Raw genomic sequence first — 16429 nt, forward strand, 5'->3', positions numbered from 1 at the left:
CTTTCCACTCTATCATAGGCGGCTCGCCAGTCCAAGGCCAGTAAAGCCGCCCCCTCCCCTCCCCCCTTTGACTCCACAAAACTTCTTATAAGCCCGTGACCTTCTAACATCGACCTGCCCGGCAACCCATACTGCGATGGCGAAACGACCCTCCCCACCACGCATTTTACCCTATTACCCAAAATTTTTGCGAAAACCTTATAGTCTGCACAGAGCAACGATATCGCCCTATACTTCCCAAGGTTTGGCTGCCCTTTGCCTTTCGGGACCAACACCACAACTGCCGTATTCTGCTTATCCCCTAACGTACCCTTCTCCTTCATACAATTTAATAATCTTACCATGAACTTCCCAATCAACTCCCAATGCTGCAAATAAAATTCCACTGGTAAACCATCAATACCCGGGGACTTGCCCTTCCTCATTCCGTGTAAAGCAATTTCAATTTCCTCCTCAGTAATAACCCCACCCAATGCCTTCCTATCACTGTGACCCAAAATGCACTTAGCATACGTGCACACCTTACTTAATTCCACTTCATCCACGCCACTACTAGTCCAGTGTTTTTTATACCATGTATCCGCATATGCACTCATAGCTTTAGTGTTTCGTATCACTTGACCTGCTCTATGGATTCCCATCGTCTCGTTTACCTCCAAGCTCGGGATTGCCGTCAGCGCCTGCTTTTGCTTTTGTTGTCTCAACACACACGCGGATGGCCTATCTCCCCACAAAACTTCTTCTAATCCTGCTTGCACCCTCACCGCTTGAAACCGCTCATTATGCAACGTTCGCAAGCTCTCTTTTATGTCTACAATCTCGTCCATGGGGTAAACACCACTAACCGATCCCTGCCCATAACAACTTCGTAATCGATCCTCTAAATAATTCGCTAGCCCATATTTTAAAGTATTTATACGCCTACCCTCCCTCACATAAAAGGACTTTATCCTTTCCTTTGCCACCGAGTCCCACCACGTTACAATGTCTGTTTCTTTTATATTAACAGGTAATGAATTCCAGATTTTAGGGCCTTTTATGTGCATTGAGTTTTTGCATAGCGTGAGATGGACACGAGGAATATCAAAGAGTGATCTGTGCCTTGTGTTATGGTCATGTGTTCTGTTGAGGTTGGCAAGGAGATGTTTGAGGGGAGGGTTAATATCAGAGTTGAGTGTTCTATGTATGTAATAGGTGCAGTAATAAGTATGGATGTTTTGTATGGTGAGTAGGTTGAGTGTATTGAATATTGGTGGAGTGTGCTGCCTGTAGTGAGAATTTGTTATCATTCTAACTGCAGCCTTTTGTTGGGTAATTAGTGGTCTGAGATGGTTACTTGTTGTTGAGCCCCATGCACAAATTCCATAGGTGAGATAGGGGTAAATAAGAGAGTGATATAGGGCCAGGAGGGCTGACTGTGGAGCATAGTACCGTATCTTCGATAGTATGCCTACAGTCTTGGAAATTTTCTTAGAAATTTGTTGTATATGTGTATGAAATTTGAGTCTATTATCAAGGTGGATTCCTAAGAATTTTCCCTCTGTTAGCTTTGTGATAGGTGATCCGTTTATCATTATGTTAAGAGGGACATCTGTAGCTCTGTTACCAAACTGAATGAAGTAGGTTTTGTCAATGTTTAGTGTAAGTTTGTTAGTACTCATCCAGGTAGATATTTTCTGTAATTCGGTATTTACAGTATTGGCTAGCGTGACTGGGCTCGGGTGGGAGAAGACGTATGTTGTGTCATCAGCAAATAGTGTGGGTTTGAGTAATTGAGAAGCATTTGGTAGGTCATTTATGTATAGGAGAAAGAGAAGAGGGCCAAGGACACTTCCCTGTGGGACACCAACTGTAATTGGTTGTGCAGAAGAGTTTGCCCCATTTGCGTACACATATTGGCTTCTGTTGCTGAGGTATGACTTGAGGTAGTTGAGGGAGTGCCCTCTTATACCATAGTGTGATAATTTTACGTGGAGCAAGTCATGGTCAACTGTATCAAAAGCTTTACGTAAGTCAATGAAGATCCCCAGTGGGACTTCTTTTTTCTCTATTGCAGTGTATATATGTTCTAGCATGTGTATAATAGCATCATTAGTATTTTTATTAGGCCTGAATCCAAATTGGCAGGGGTTGAGTATGTTTTGGGAGATAAGGTAGGAGTAGATTCGTTTATGAATTAATTTTTCGAAGATTTTTGAGAGAGGGTGTAAGTTGGATATTGGCCTATAGTTATTCAACTCTGTTTGGTCTCCTCCTTTGTGGATCGGGGTGACCCTTGCTATTTTGAGTACTGTAGGGAAGGTGGAGGATTCAATGGATTTGTTAAAGAGTGTTGCAATGATTGGTGATAGCACTTGTGACACTTTTTTGTATATAAAGGGTGGTAAGGTATTTAAATCTCCTGCCTTGTTTTTTAGTGCGTTGATAATAAGGGAGACTTCGTATGGGTTAGTCGGAGCTAGGAACAGTGTGTTCGGGTAGTTGCCGGTGAGGTAGTCATTTGGTGGGGTATCTGAGCTTGGGATTTTATTGGCAAGGTTTTGTCCTATAGTGGAGAAGAAATCATTGAGTCTGTTTGCTGTTTCTGTTGGTGGGAGTTGGGGTTCATCTGATTTTGCTAATTTTATTTCGCTATTTCGTGATATCTTTTTTGTTCCCAGAATTTCTGATAGGGTTTTCCAGGTCTTTTTTATATCACCTCGTAAGTTGGATAATCTGTTCTCATAATACAATTTTTTTGCCCTTCTTATCAGGCTGGTTAGGATTGACGAGTAACGTTTTGTTTGGTCTCTGGTTATGTGACCCATTCTGTACTGTTTTTCATATTGGTGTTTTGTATTTATGGATTTGAGAATGCTGGGTGTTAGCCAGGGACTGTTCAGTCTCTTAGCTGTCATCTGCTTAGTTTTTTTAGGGCAGTGCTTGTTATAGAGGTATTGAGTCTTTTTTAGAAAATTATTAATACATTCGTCAATATCTGTATTGATTTCTAGCTCAGTGTGCCAATCAATGTTTGCTAATGCTGTTGTGAAGTTATTAATGGCTGCCTCATTGTGAAGTCTGAAGGTGACTTTAGTAGTGTCTTGGGGTAATTTACCAAGAGTTGTTATGAGGAAAGTAGGGTAGTGGTCTGTGGTATTATCTGTAATTATGCCTGATTTTAAAGGGGATATGGTGTTGGTCCAGATGTGGTCAAGTAGGGAAACACTAGTCTCTGTAACTCTTGTAGGTTTTGTTACTGTTGGTAGCAACATACAGTTACTCATTGTGTTTGTGAATTCAGTAACGTGTGGGTCCTGGTCTTGCAGGAGATTTATATTGAAGTCACCTGAGAGTAGTAAGTGATCTTTGTTCATGCGTGCATCAGTTATCATACTTCCTAGGTTTTGACTAAATTGGCTAATGTTTGACTGTGGAACTCTGTAGATGTTTATCAATGTGAGAGGTTTTTGTAGGTATTTGGATTTGAATTTGGCTATTATATATTCCCCATGTTCATCTCTTGTGCAAGTATTAGTGATACATTCTAGTTGGTCTGAGTAGTATATGGCTGTGCCACCCCCTTGTTGGTCTGGCCTACAGTTGTGTATGGCTGTGTAACCAGGAATGGTATAGACATCTGTAGTATCAGGCTTTAGCCAGGTTTCAGTTAGTGTAATGATGGACATATTGGCATGTAAGGAATTTAGTAATGCTATGAGGTCATCGTAATGCTTGCTTAAAGATCTGATATTGTAGTTAAAGATAGTTATGTTGTTGTTGGCACTGAGAAGTGCCTTTGATTGTTCTGCAGTGTAGTAATTACAGTAACTGTTTGATTCATTTAAGTCATTAAATAAGAGGTTGGTATCTGGATCAATGCTTGTAATCATAAGATTTGTAGTGAATCTATAGTTAGAATTAAGTATAAAACAAAGTAAATAGTCTTAAGCTAAAAAATAGCACCTGAATTATTTAACAAATGTAAAATAATGAGCTAAGGTATTTTTTTTTTTTTTTTTTTTTTTTTTAAGCTAAAATAAAGGAGACAATATAAAAGGGACTAGTACAAATAAAGTGATGATCAAATAATGGAGCTTGGGAATATGATAGTAGGTAGTACTATAAAATAAATGAGCTTTGGAATATAATGCCAAAATTGTGAACTTGTTCTACTTTAGCACCTGAGAATAGCACCTTGATTATTTTAACAATTGTGAATGTATAAGCTAGGGTAGTTATATAAAGCTAAAATAAAGGAGAAAATATATAAGGGACTAAAATTAAGTAATGGTAAACAAAGTTAAATGGACAGATGGTCACTATGAAATAATATTGGTTTAGGAGTAAGATCTGATTTGTAATATTAGATAAATTGAGCAGTTTATTGCACAATAAAAGTAAAAAAAAATGAGGTAGTTGGTACTAGCTAGCAAAAGATAGTTTTGGTACTTGCAAAAAAGTAATTGGAATATACACTAATTGAATATACAATGTAAAGTGACTAAAAAAAACAAGTAGTGATAAACAAAATTAAATGGACAGGTAAGAAAAAATGAATATTATTAATTTGGAGTAAGATTTGACTTTTAATTTAAAATTATGAGCAATTAATAGCAGTAAGAAAGTTATAGAGTATTGGAGGTAGTTGGCATTAGCTAGTGATGAAAAATAATAAAAATAATAATGTACAATATGATAGTAACGTACACTATATGCACCACACGTATATATGTATTAAGGGCACTTATTTAATCTGTTACAGAAATGTCAGCTTTTCTAAGGAAGGTAGAGAAATCATGTTCGTTTGAGATGGTATATTGTTGTCCTGTTGATGTTTTCCTTACTAGTATTTTCCCATCTCGCGTGAAACACTGATGTATTTTGTTTTCCTGTTTAAGTTTTCTCAGCCTGAACAGAAGGTTTTGACGTTTTTTTGTTAGACACTCATTTATGTACACTCCATTTTTCATTGTAATTGCTGATTTAATTAGGTCCTTTCTTTTATCGTATGAATGAAGTCGGATCATTATACTGTGTTTACTTCCTGGTTTTCCTAACAAACGTGTTTCTTTGATTTCATTGTTTTGCACGATGACTTGTACGTGGTTCTGTATTATCCTGATAGCAGTTTCTTTGCACTGTGCTTGTGTTATGTCACTAGGAATGTGTGGACTGTTTATTATAACTGCATCAGACAACTTATCTTGTTCAGTTTTGTCGTCTTGGAAATCAAGGTATTCATTTAGTCGAGTGTGCATGTTCAGATTCCAGTCCTTGATTGCTTCTTCAACCTTCATATTTATTGTTGTTATTTGTTCAGTGTGACTGGCTATAGCTGCTTTTAGAGTATTTTCTGTATCAACACTTCCCGATGTAATCTTCTCTTCAAGGTTTTGGATCTTATTCTCGAGGTTGGTTATCTTGGAATCTCGTCGCTCGAGTGCTGCTTTGATATCTTTGATTTCATTTTCTAGAGCAACGATGTAGTCCTTGATATTGTCAGGAATAATCGTACCTGAGTTATCATGGGTGAATCCTTTGAAGGGAGTGGAGTTGGAGGGGGAGTCAGCCATGTTTGTTGTTGTTGTTGTTGTTCCTTGGGTGGCGGCGGAGAGAGGGGTTGATGATACACTGGCGTCCTGCTGGGTAGACAAGTTGAGTTCTAGGGTCCTTGCTGTTATTCTTTTATTACTGGTGTTGTGTCTTCTGCGATTAGGGTGAGAGATGACATAAGTCGTGTCTTCAGCAAAGAAAATGAGTTTCAGGTGTTGGGATACGTTTGGAAGATCATTGATGTATATTTATTTATTTATTTATTTATTTATTTACAATTTGAGCATACATACAGAGGTACAAAAAAATACAGATAAGAGCAGCATGCCAAAGCCACTTATACTATGCATAGCATTTCGGGCTGGCTTAAAATTAACTAAGCAATGATGAAATCAGTGATAATACATTATTGTAAACAGATAACTATAAAGCACAAATGAGTATTACAAAGACAGGTCATATGGTTGCATGCATTGTTGTACATTCAGTCGTATGGAGTATTCTGTTAGGTAGTGTATTTAAAAAATAATAAAGTTAGATTGGGTTTTAGGTTTAACATTTATGTGATATAATTGTGAGAAACATTTAAGATATACAATTTATAAGGTTCAGTTATTCAGTATTTATTTGGTTTTGGGTGAGTAAGTGATCTTTGAGAAGAGACTTGAATTTATAAACAGGTAGTGTTTCTTTTATATTTACAGGTAATGAATTCCAGATTTTAGGGCCTTTTATGTGCATTGAGTTTTTGCATAGTGTGAGATGGACACGAGGAACATCAAAGAGTGATCTGTGCCTTGTGTTATGGTCATGTGTTCTGTTGAGGTTGGCAAGGAGATGTTTGAGGGGAGGGTTAATATCAGAGTTAAGTGTTCTATGTATGTAATAGGTGCAGTAATAAGTATGGATGTTTTGTATGGTGAGTAGGTTTAGTGTATTGAATATTGGTGGAGTGTGCTGCCTGTAGTGAGAATTTGTTATCATTCTAACTGCAGCCTTTTGTTGGGTAATTAGTGGTCTGAGATGGTTAATTGTTGTTGAGCCCCATGCACAAATTCCATAGGTGAGATAGGGGTAAATAAGAGAGTGATATAGGGCCAGGAGGGCTGACTGTGGAACATAGTACCATATCTTCGATAGTATGCCTACAGTCTTGGAAATTTTCTTAGAAATTTGTTGTATATGTGTATGAAATTTGAGTCTATTATCAAGGTGGATTCCTAAGAATTTTCCCTCTGTTAGTTTTGTGATAGGTGATCCGTTTATCATTATGTTAAGAGGGACATCTGTAGCTCTGTTACCAAACTGAATGAAGTAGGTTTTGTCAATGTTTAGTGTAAGTTTGTTAGTCCTCATCCAGGTAGATATTTTCTGTAATTCGGTATTTACAGTATTGGCTAGCGTGACTGGGCTCGGGTGAGAGAAGACGTATGTAGTGTCATCTGCAAATAGTGTGGGTTTGAGTAATTGCGAAGCATTTGGAAGGTCATTTATGTATAGGAGAAAGAGAAGAGGGCCAAGGACACTTCCCTGTGGGACACCAACTGTAATTGGTTGCGCAGAAGAGTTTGCCCCATTTGCGTACACATATTGGCTTCTGTTGCTGAGGTATGACTTGAGGTAGTTGAGGGAGTGCCCTCTTATACCATAGTGTGACAATTTTACGTGGAGCAAGTCATGGTCAACTGTATCAAAAGCTTTACGTAAGTCAATGAAGATCCCCAGTGGGACTTCTTTTTTCTCTATTGCAGTGTATATATGTTCTAGCATGTGTATAACATCATCATAGTATTTTTATTAGGCCTGAATCCAAATTGGCAGGGGTTGAGTATGTTTTGGGAGATAAGGTAGGAGTAGATTCGTTTATGAATTAATTTTTCAAAGATTTTTGAGAGAGGGTGTAAGTTGGATATTGGCCTATAGTTATTCACCTCCTTTGTGGATCGGGGTGACCCTTGCTATTTTGAGTACTGTAGGGAAGGTGGAGGATTCTATGGATTTGTTAAAGAGTGTTGCAATGATTGGTGATAGCACTTGTGACAGTTTTTTGTATATAAAGGGTGGTAAGGTATTTAAATCTCCTGCCTTGTTTTTTAGTTTACCTGGAGTTTACCTGGAGAGAGTTTCGGGGGTCAACGCCCCCGCGGCCCGGTCTGTGACCAGGCCTCCTGGTGGATCAGCCCCTGATCAACCAGGCTGTTGCTGCTGGCTGCACGCAAACCAACGTACGAGCCACAGCCCGGCTGATCAGGAACTGACTTTAGGTGCTTGTCCAGTGCCAGCTTGAAGACTGCCAGGGGTCTGTTGGTAATCCCCCTTATGTGTGCTGGGAGGCAGTTGAACAGTCTCGGGCCCCTGACACTTATTGTATGGTCTCTTAACGTGCTAGTGACACCCCTGCTTTTCATTGGGGGGATGGTGCATCGTCTGCCAAGTCTTTTGCTTTCGTAGTGAGTGATTTTCGTGTGCAAGTTCGGTACTAGTCCCTCTAGGATTTTCCAGGTGTATATAATCATGTATCTCTCCCTCCTGCGTTCCAGGGAATACAGGTTTAGAAACCTCAAGCGCTCCCAGTAATTGAGGTGTTTTATCTCCGTTATGCGCGCCGTGAAAGTTCTCTGTACATTTTCTAGGTCGGCAATTTCACCTGCCTTGAAAGGTGCTGTTAGAGTGCAGCAATATTCCAGCCTAGATAGAACAAGTGACCTGAAGAGTGTCATCATGGGCTTGGCCTCCCTAGTTTTGAAGGTTCTCATTATCCATCCTGTCATTTTTCTAGCAGATGCGATTGATACAATGTTATGGTCCTTGAAGGTGAGATCCTCCGACATAATCACTCCCAGGTCTTTGACGTTGGTGTTTCGCTCTATTTTGTGGCCATAATTTGTTTTGTACTCTGATGAAGATTTAATTTCCTCATGTTTACCATATCTGAGTAATTAAAATTTCTCATCGTTGAACTTCATATTGTTTTCCGCAGCCCACTGAAAGATTTGGTTGATGTCCGCCTGGAGCCTTGAAGTGTCTGCAATGGAAGACACTGTCATGCAGATTCGGGTGTCATCTGCAAAGGAAGACACGGTGCTGTGGCTGACATCCTTGTCTATGTCGGATATGAGGATGAGGAACAAGATGGGAGCTAGTACTGTGCCTTGTGGAACAGAGCTTTTCACCGTAGCTGCCTCGGACTTTACTCTGTTGACGACTACTCTCTGTGTTCTGTTAGTGAGGAAATTATAGATCCATCGACCGACTTTTCCTGTTATTCCTTTAGCACGCATTTTGTGCGCTATTACGCCATGGTCACACTTGTTGAAGGCTTTTGCAAAGTCTGTATATATTACATCTGCATTCTTTTTGTCTTCTAGTGCATTTAGGACCTTGTCGTAGTGATCCAATAGTTGAGACAGACAGGAGCGACCTGTTCTAAACCCATGTTGCCCTGGGTTGTGTAACTGATGGGTTTCTAGATGGGTGGTGATCTTGCTTCTTAGGACCCTTTCAAAGATTTTTATGATATGGGATGTTAGTGCTATTGGTCTGTAGTTCTTTGCTATTGCTTTACTGCCCCCTTTGTGGAGTGGGGCTATGTCTGTTGTTTTTAGTAACTGAGGGACGACCCCCGTGTCCATGCTCCCTCTCCATAGGATGGAAAAGGCTCGTGATAGGGGCTTCTTGCAGTTCTTGATGAACACAGAGTTCCATGAGTCTGGCCCTGGGGCAGAGTGCATGGGCATGTCATTTATCGCCTGTTCGAAGTCATTTGGCATCAGGATAACATCGGATAGGCTTGTGTTAATCAAATTTTGTGGCTCTCTCATAAAAAATTCATTTTGATCTTCGACTCTCAGTCTGGTTAGCGGCTTGCTAAAAACTGAGTCATATTGGGACTTGAGTAGCTCACTCATTTCCTTGCTGTCATCTGTGTAGGACCCATCTTGTTTAAGTAGGGGCCCAATACTGGACGTTGTTCTCGATTTTGATTTGGCATAGGAGAAGAAATACTTTGGGTTTCTTTCGATTTCATTTATGGCTTTTAGTTCTTCCCGCGATTCCTGACTCCTAAAGGATTCTTTTAGCTTAAGTTCGATGCTTGCTATTTCTCTGACCAGTGTCTCCCTACGCATTTCAGATATATTGACCTCTTTTAGCCGCTCTGTTATTCTTTTCCGTCGCCTGTAAAGGGAGCGCCTGTCTCTTTCTATTTTACATCTACTCCTCCTTTTTCTTAGAGGAATAAGCCTTGTGCATACATCGAGTGCCACCGAGTTAATCTGTTCTAGGCATAAGTTGGGGTCTGTGTTGCTTAGTGTATCTTCCCAGCTTATATCGGTTAGGACTTGGTTTACTTGGTCCCACTTTATGTTTTTGTTATTGAAGTTGAATTTGGTGAATGCTCCCTCGTGACTAGTCTCATTTTTCACCCGGGACTCAGGCCTATGATACCCTACAGTGCGTTGATAATAAGGGAGACTTCGTATGGGTTAGTCGGAGCTAGGAACAGTGTGTTCGGGTAGTTGCCGGTGAGGTAGTCATTTGGTGGGGTATCTGAGCTTGGGATTTTATTGGCAAGGTTTTGTCCTATAGTGGAGAAGAAATCATTGAGTCTGTTTGCTGTTTCTGTTGGTGGGAGTTGGGGTTCATCTGATTTTGCTAATTTTATTTCGCTATTTCGTGATATCTTTTTTGTTCCCAGAATTTCTGATAGGGTTTTCCAGGTCTTTTTTATATCACCTCGTAAGTTGGATAATCTGTTCTCATAATACAATTTTTTTGCCCTTCTTATCAGGCTGGTTAGGATTGACGAGTAACGTTTTGTTTGGTCTCTGGTTATGTGACCCATTCTGTACTGTTTTTCATATTGGTGTTTTGTATTTATGGATTTGAGAATGCTGTGTGTTAGCCAGGGACTGTTCAGTCTCTTAGCTGTCATCTGTTTAGTTTTTTTTAGGGCAGTGCTTGTTATAGAGGTATTGGGTCTTTTTTAGAAAATTATTAATACATTCGTCAATATCTGTATAGATTTCTAGCTCAGTGTGCCAATCAATGTTTGCTACTGCTGTTGTGAAGTTATTAATGGCTGCCTCATTGTGAAGTCTGAAGGTGACTTTAGTAGTGTCTTGGGGTAGTTTACCAAGAGTTGTTATGAGGAAAGTAGGGTAGTGGTCTGTGGTATTATCTGTAATTATGCCTGATTTTAAAGGGGATATGGTGTTGGTCCAGATGTGGTCAAGTAGGGAAACACTAGTCTCTGTAACTCTTGTAGGTTTTGTTACTGTTGGTAGCAACATGCAGTTACTCATTGTGTTTGTGAATTCAGTAACGTGTGGGTCCTGGTCTTGCAGGAGATTTATATTGAAGTCACCTGAGAGTAGTAAGTGATCTTTGTTCATGCGTGCATCAGTTATCATACTTCCTAGGTTTTGACTAAATTGGCTAATGTTTGACTGTGGAACTCTGTAGATGTTTATCAATGTGAGAGGTTTTTGTAGGTATTTGGATATGAATTTAGCTATTATATATTCCCCATGTTCATCCCTTGTGCAAGTATTAGTGATACATTCTAGTTGGTCTGAGTAGTATATGGCTGTGAGGAAGAGCAAGGGACCAAGGACACTTCCCTGCGGAACTCCAGTATCAAGTGGCCGTGTTGTTGATGCTGTGTCTTTAATGGTGACATACTGATACCTATTAGTAAGGTAAGATTTGAAATAAGCAAGCGCATGGCCTCTTATACCGTAATGGTCAAGTTTGTGGAGTAGGATGTTGTGGTCTACTGTGTCAAAAGCTTTTCTTAGGTCAATAAAAATTCCTAGTGGATATTCCTTATTTTCCAATGCTGTGTAAAGCAGATCTAGCATTTTTATGATTGCATCATTAGTGCTTTTATTTTTCCTGAATCCAAATTGGCAGGGGTTGAGTATATTTTGTGCTGTTATAAATGAATATAGTCTCCTGTGCACGAGTTTCTCAAAGATTTTGGATAGCAATGGTAAGTTTGATATTTGCCTATAGTTGTTTAAGTCTGTAGGGTCACCACCTTTATGTATTGGTGTAACCCTTGCCATCTTGAGTAGTTTCGGGAAGGTGCTAGTTTCTAGTGACTTGTTAAAAAGTAATGAAATAGCATGCGAAAGGATATGTGCCGCTCGCTTGTACAGTAATGGTGGGACATGAGACAGATTCCCTGAGTTATTTTTAAGTGACTTTATAATCTCGGTGACTTCCGAGGGCTCAGTTGGTGCAAAATAGAAGGAATTTGGGAAATTCCCATCTAGGTAGTCCCCGGCATGGGCATTGGTATGTGGGATTTTATTGGCGAGATTAGATCCTATGGTTGAGAAGAAGTCGTTTATCTTGTTAGTTGTGTCAGTGGGATGTAGTGGTGTTTCATTAGGTTTAGTTAGGACAATATTCTTGTTTTTTTTCAGTTTGTGGGTCCCTAGAATCTGAGAGAGTGTTTTCCAGGCATTTTTTATATCTCCTCTAGTGTCTGTGAATCTACTGGAGTAGTATAGTCGTTTGGCTTTCTTTATTACTTTGGTGAGAACTGATGAATAGTGTTTAAGAATATCTTTGTGTATTAAGCCCTGTCTATATTGCTTTTCATATTGGTGTTTCTTGTCAATGGATTTCAGAATGGTGCTGGTTAGCCATGGTCAACCAAGCCATTTGTTTGTGATCTGTTTCGTTTTTATAGGACAATGTTTGTTGTATAGTCTAAGTAATTTGTTAAGAAAAATGTCTGTCCAGTCATCAATACCATTGGCCTTGGAGAATTCTGTAGACCAGTCAACAGTCTCTAGGTCAGCTGTGAACTTCCTTATTGAGGCCTCGTCATGGAGTCTAAATGAGACTGTTGTATTCAAGTGGTGGTTTACTAATGTTTGTCAGGAGGAAGGTAGGGTAGTGGTCTGTAGTGCTATCTGTGATTATCCCTGATTTAAGGGTGCTAGTATATTGGTCCATATGTGGTCTATTATGGTTGCACTTGTCTCAGTGAGCCTGGTTGGTTTAGTTATTGTTGGTATGAGAAGTGTGTTGTTCATATTGTTGATGAAATCAGTTACAGGCTGATCATCTAGTAAGCCAAGGTTGATGTTGAAGTCTCCAGCTAAAAACTGGGCCATGAAAGAAACAGGAATATGAGTTGTTTTGTAAATATAAACAGGAACTATAAATTCCCAATTAGATCAGGTGGACCACCTTGCCAAGCACCAGCAGAGCGGGACTTCCCCACACCCTCACCTAATTCAGTAACCGGCTTCCCACCAACACCGTTAAAGAATTATCCGGAGAACGGGAAAAATGGAGCTGGCTGACAGTAAGTTGATGACAGGTGCCCTCCTGTTAACCCTTTTGGAGCCTAGTTCCTTGGCCTTTTGTGTATCCATATGTTCTTGTGCTACCGTCCACAGTATGGATATGGGATGCACAATAAACTAGCCACTTCGGTGGCAAAATCTAATCTAATTTCCTGTAACGTGCCCGGCGGGCGAAGATGAGGACAAGCGTCCGAGAGAGAGCAAGGGGAAATTTATCACTGATACTAAGGCGAGAGCGAGACGTCCACACTCAACGAAGGCTGGCACAAAAGTCTACTTACTAATAAATCTTAAGTTTGCCTAATAAATTCTCCAGGTAGAGGAAGTTTAATATAAACAGTGTATCATGCCAAGTCTTATCATTCTTATCACTAAATTTACTAATTGTAATGTTGTTATATGTTTTGCACTACCTCATTATTATAAATCTAATTAATTACTTCAGTTACCTAGCATGCAATAAGATATATTATAATGTACTGCTCCATAACCTGTGTCAATATTAGGATTAGTCTGCCCGAAATGCCAAGGCACGCTGAGTCCTTCCTTGTAATTAATATTTTATAATATGTAAACCATACATTGTAAGCTTTGCAAGGAAATAAAGATTTATTATTTTTATTATAATCTTGGTCCTTCTTGTCTTTTTTCTGGGGATTTATAAAGCATATCTTGTAGCACATTTGATGTTGTTGAGGTTATTCAGGGCCACCAAAGCTACAAATACAAATAATATTCTTTTCTGCAATGTACAGGTAGGTAACAAAACAAACAAAACAAAAACAAAAGTTTATTTCTTTGCAAAGGTTACATTGTATGTGTGCTTACATTTCAGAATTTGATTGGTACAAAGAAAGCCACTATCATGCCGAGGCATTTCGGGCAGACATAGGTAGGTAGATTAGGTTAGTTAGGCAGGTTACGTTGGTTAGGTAGATAGGTCGGTAGGTAGGTAGTTGGGTAGTTACTTAGGATAACCCACAAAGGCAGACAGAGGAACTTATTTCATTTTGGGTCCTTGATAAGTGTGGAAAAAAGATAATGCTCAAATGTGAGCGGGAATGAAAAATGAGAAAGAGACAGTGAAACATTAAATTCCCAACCTAGATCAGGTGGACTCCTGGGCAGAGCCAGACGTATTACTCCCTCAGTAAACATCATCCAACTCCACCAAGACAGCTGCTCAAGTCCATTCATGCACCTGTGGATTCCGTCTCACATTGGTCTTCAGATGCATTATATAACTGATGAACTGGCTAAGTTATAGACCTTCAAAGAGGGAATAGATTACAATCTTGGGCTGTCAGTTAGCATAAATAACAGTAATTTGAAAAGAAGTTCAGCTGAACTTCATGGACCCAAGACTGGGGGAGATTATAGACATCAGTCAATCCATCTATCATCATTCTATCATGCAGGAGCCACATGCCTATGGTGCATCCAACAAAATTAAGTCTCTTGGATGTCACTACCGCCCGGCTCCAGCTGGGTTACAAATATCTTTGGCAGGTAAATCACCACCACCAGATGTTGATCTAACGAAATGTAAGCTTTGCCAGATTGACAATTGCCACACCTCGCATCATTAAATGCAATAAAATTAATGAATTAAGAGGCATCTCACTCAGAAATGTTCAAATAATGTCAAAGTACTATTTTATCCACAGTGGAATATTACAAACCATTCTGGAAAAATACCATGACTGTGCTCACTGTAAATAAATTAACACCTTTTTTTGCGTGTGTGTTATCTAATATATGTCTGCATAAATAACTCATTACAAGTGTGACCAGATATGAACATGTAAAAAGCTCATTACCTCAACTATCAAAACTCTGCTGGTCCAGTCCCTGGACTCATTATATACCTCTGTAATCTTTTGACTACAATCGACAGGATGGGTATTGGGTGCATATTAAAGATATTAAACTAACTAATCCGAGATTGTCCAGGAATTTAATGATGATCTTGTTGCTAACTCACCTATTTTTTAAATTAATGAGTCAACTAAAACCAAATGCAGGAAAAGTCAACATGTCGGACAGCATAAATATTACGATAACCTCAGATTGAAAAACTTTAAAGTCAATTGCTAGATAAACTGGGAAAGGGCTCAGTTCGCCCTAAATGTTCGAAGGAAAAATGTGAGTGGAGTCAATGCATTCACCTGAGCAAAGAATAGAAAGCCTTTTTTTTTTTTAAATAGTTGGAAGGAAAAGGAGCAGACAAGTTGCTTACACATGTCCAACACAATGCAGAGAGTAAGTCACAAACTGGCACAAGTCTCTGTAACAAATTATCACTACATATCCGTGAGAACGTAGAAAGTCCAATAATAGGCGAAATCATGTCCAATTTATGTTAAACAGCATGATGAGTGTAATATCCTATGTAACAATCCTGTCCTACGACGGGCACTGCCCCTGAGTAGGACAGTATCACTAATGATATTAGAATACTGAGACGTGTACCTACTAACCTACTCTTAGAACTAGACAGTATGCTGCTATTACTACTACTACTACTACTACTACTACTACTACTACTACTACTACTACTACTACTAGTAGTAGTAGTAGTAGTAATAATAATAATAATAATACTCTTTAAATCTAAAAGAATATATTTTACAGTTGAACAGTTCACATTACTGATATACTTCATAGAAATTTTTGGTTATTCAGAGCATTTTGGGCAGTTAGTCTTGACATTAACTTATAACTACTTGATGATTATTTAATAATGTTGGTTTACAAGAATGATTTATGAAGTCTGCAATCTTTGATATTAACTCTAACAATCTGGTTTATGAACATGACAGTTTTAGAAATATTTGCAAAACAATTTGCTATAACGTCTGTGGTGGTTATTTGCATATTTTGAAATTGATGATAGTAAGAACAACATTATGAATGCTAACATGACATGGATAAACGGGGGTTGCTGTTGACAAACTGAACTTATAGCATAATAGGACAGATGAAGGAGATGCTTTTTAACTAGGTTGCTGAAGTAGGTGGCACACTGGGAACTTTTTGTATCTTCTGGAAGAAACTTGCAAGTTTTAGGGCGCTTTATCTTCATGGAGTTCTTAGACCGAGTCGAACATTTGGTATTTCAAAGAGGAACTAGTTTCTTGTACTGTGTCTGTGTGTTCTGTTGCAGCTCTCCAGGAAGAAGTTCGTACTATCCTACAAATATAGAATGCATAGTAGTAGCGTAAATGTTTTATTATAAGGTAAGGTAAAGTGGGGGGGGGGGGGTGTCTGTTGTCTGCATCCTGTTTGGGTGGGTATTCTGATAGCTGATTTCTGTTGGGTAACAGTAGATTTTAGATAATATGGAATTGTAGATCCCCAAACACAGATTTCTTAAGTGAAAAAGAGATAGATTGGTGAGTAGTACAGAGGAACATAACTTAATTTTGATAGAATGACCATAGTTCTGGAAATTTCAGGTTGACTCAAGGTGTATAACTAAGAATTTTCTTTCATCTTGCCTTACTATGTGAGAATTATTAATTTTACGTTAAATTCTAGCTTTATTCCCTAGCAACGCGCAGAAAATC

General features: G+C 39.0%; 2 protein-coding genes across 2 annotated transcripts in view; one reads left to right on the plus strand and one right to left on the minus strand.

The window, feature by feature from the left end:
• The window catches only part of LOC138853882 (DNA repair protein XRCC2-like), a 69274-nt gene extending 63561 nt beyond the window's left edge, over window positions 1-5713 (minus strand). The window contains exon 1 of the mRNA XM_070093439.1: window positions 5498-5713. Coding sequence (XP_069949540.1) covers window positions 5498-5555 — 58 coding nt within the window. The 5' untranslated portion in view covers window positions 5556-5713. The remainder of the gene's footprint in view (window positions 1-5497) is intronic.
• The window catches only part of LOC128695724 (peroxisomal membrane protein 11C-like), a 342218-nt gene that overhangs the window by 260788 nt on the left and 65001 nt on the right, over window positions 1-16429 (plus strand). The gene's annotated exons all lie outside the window — the stretch shown is intronic.

Source organism: Cherax quadricarinatus, chromosome 42 (genome assembly GCF_038502225.1).
Source record: "Cherax quadricarinatus isolate ZL_2023a chromosome 42, ASM3850222v1, whole genome shotgun sequence".
In the NCBI taxonomy this organism is placed as follows: Eukaryota; Metazoa; Arthropoda; class Malacostraca; order Decapoda; family Parastacidae; genus Cherax; species Cherax quadricarinatus.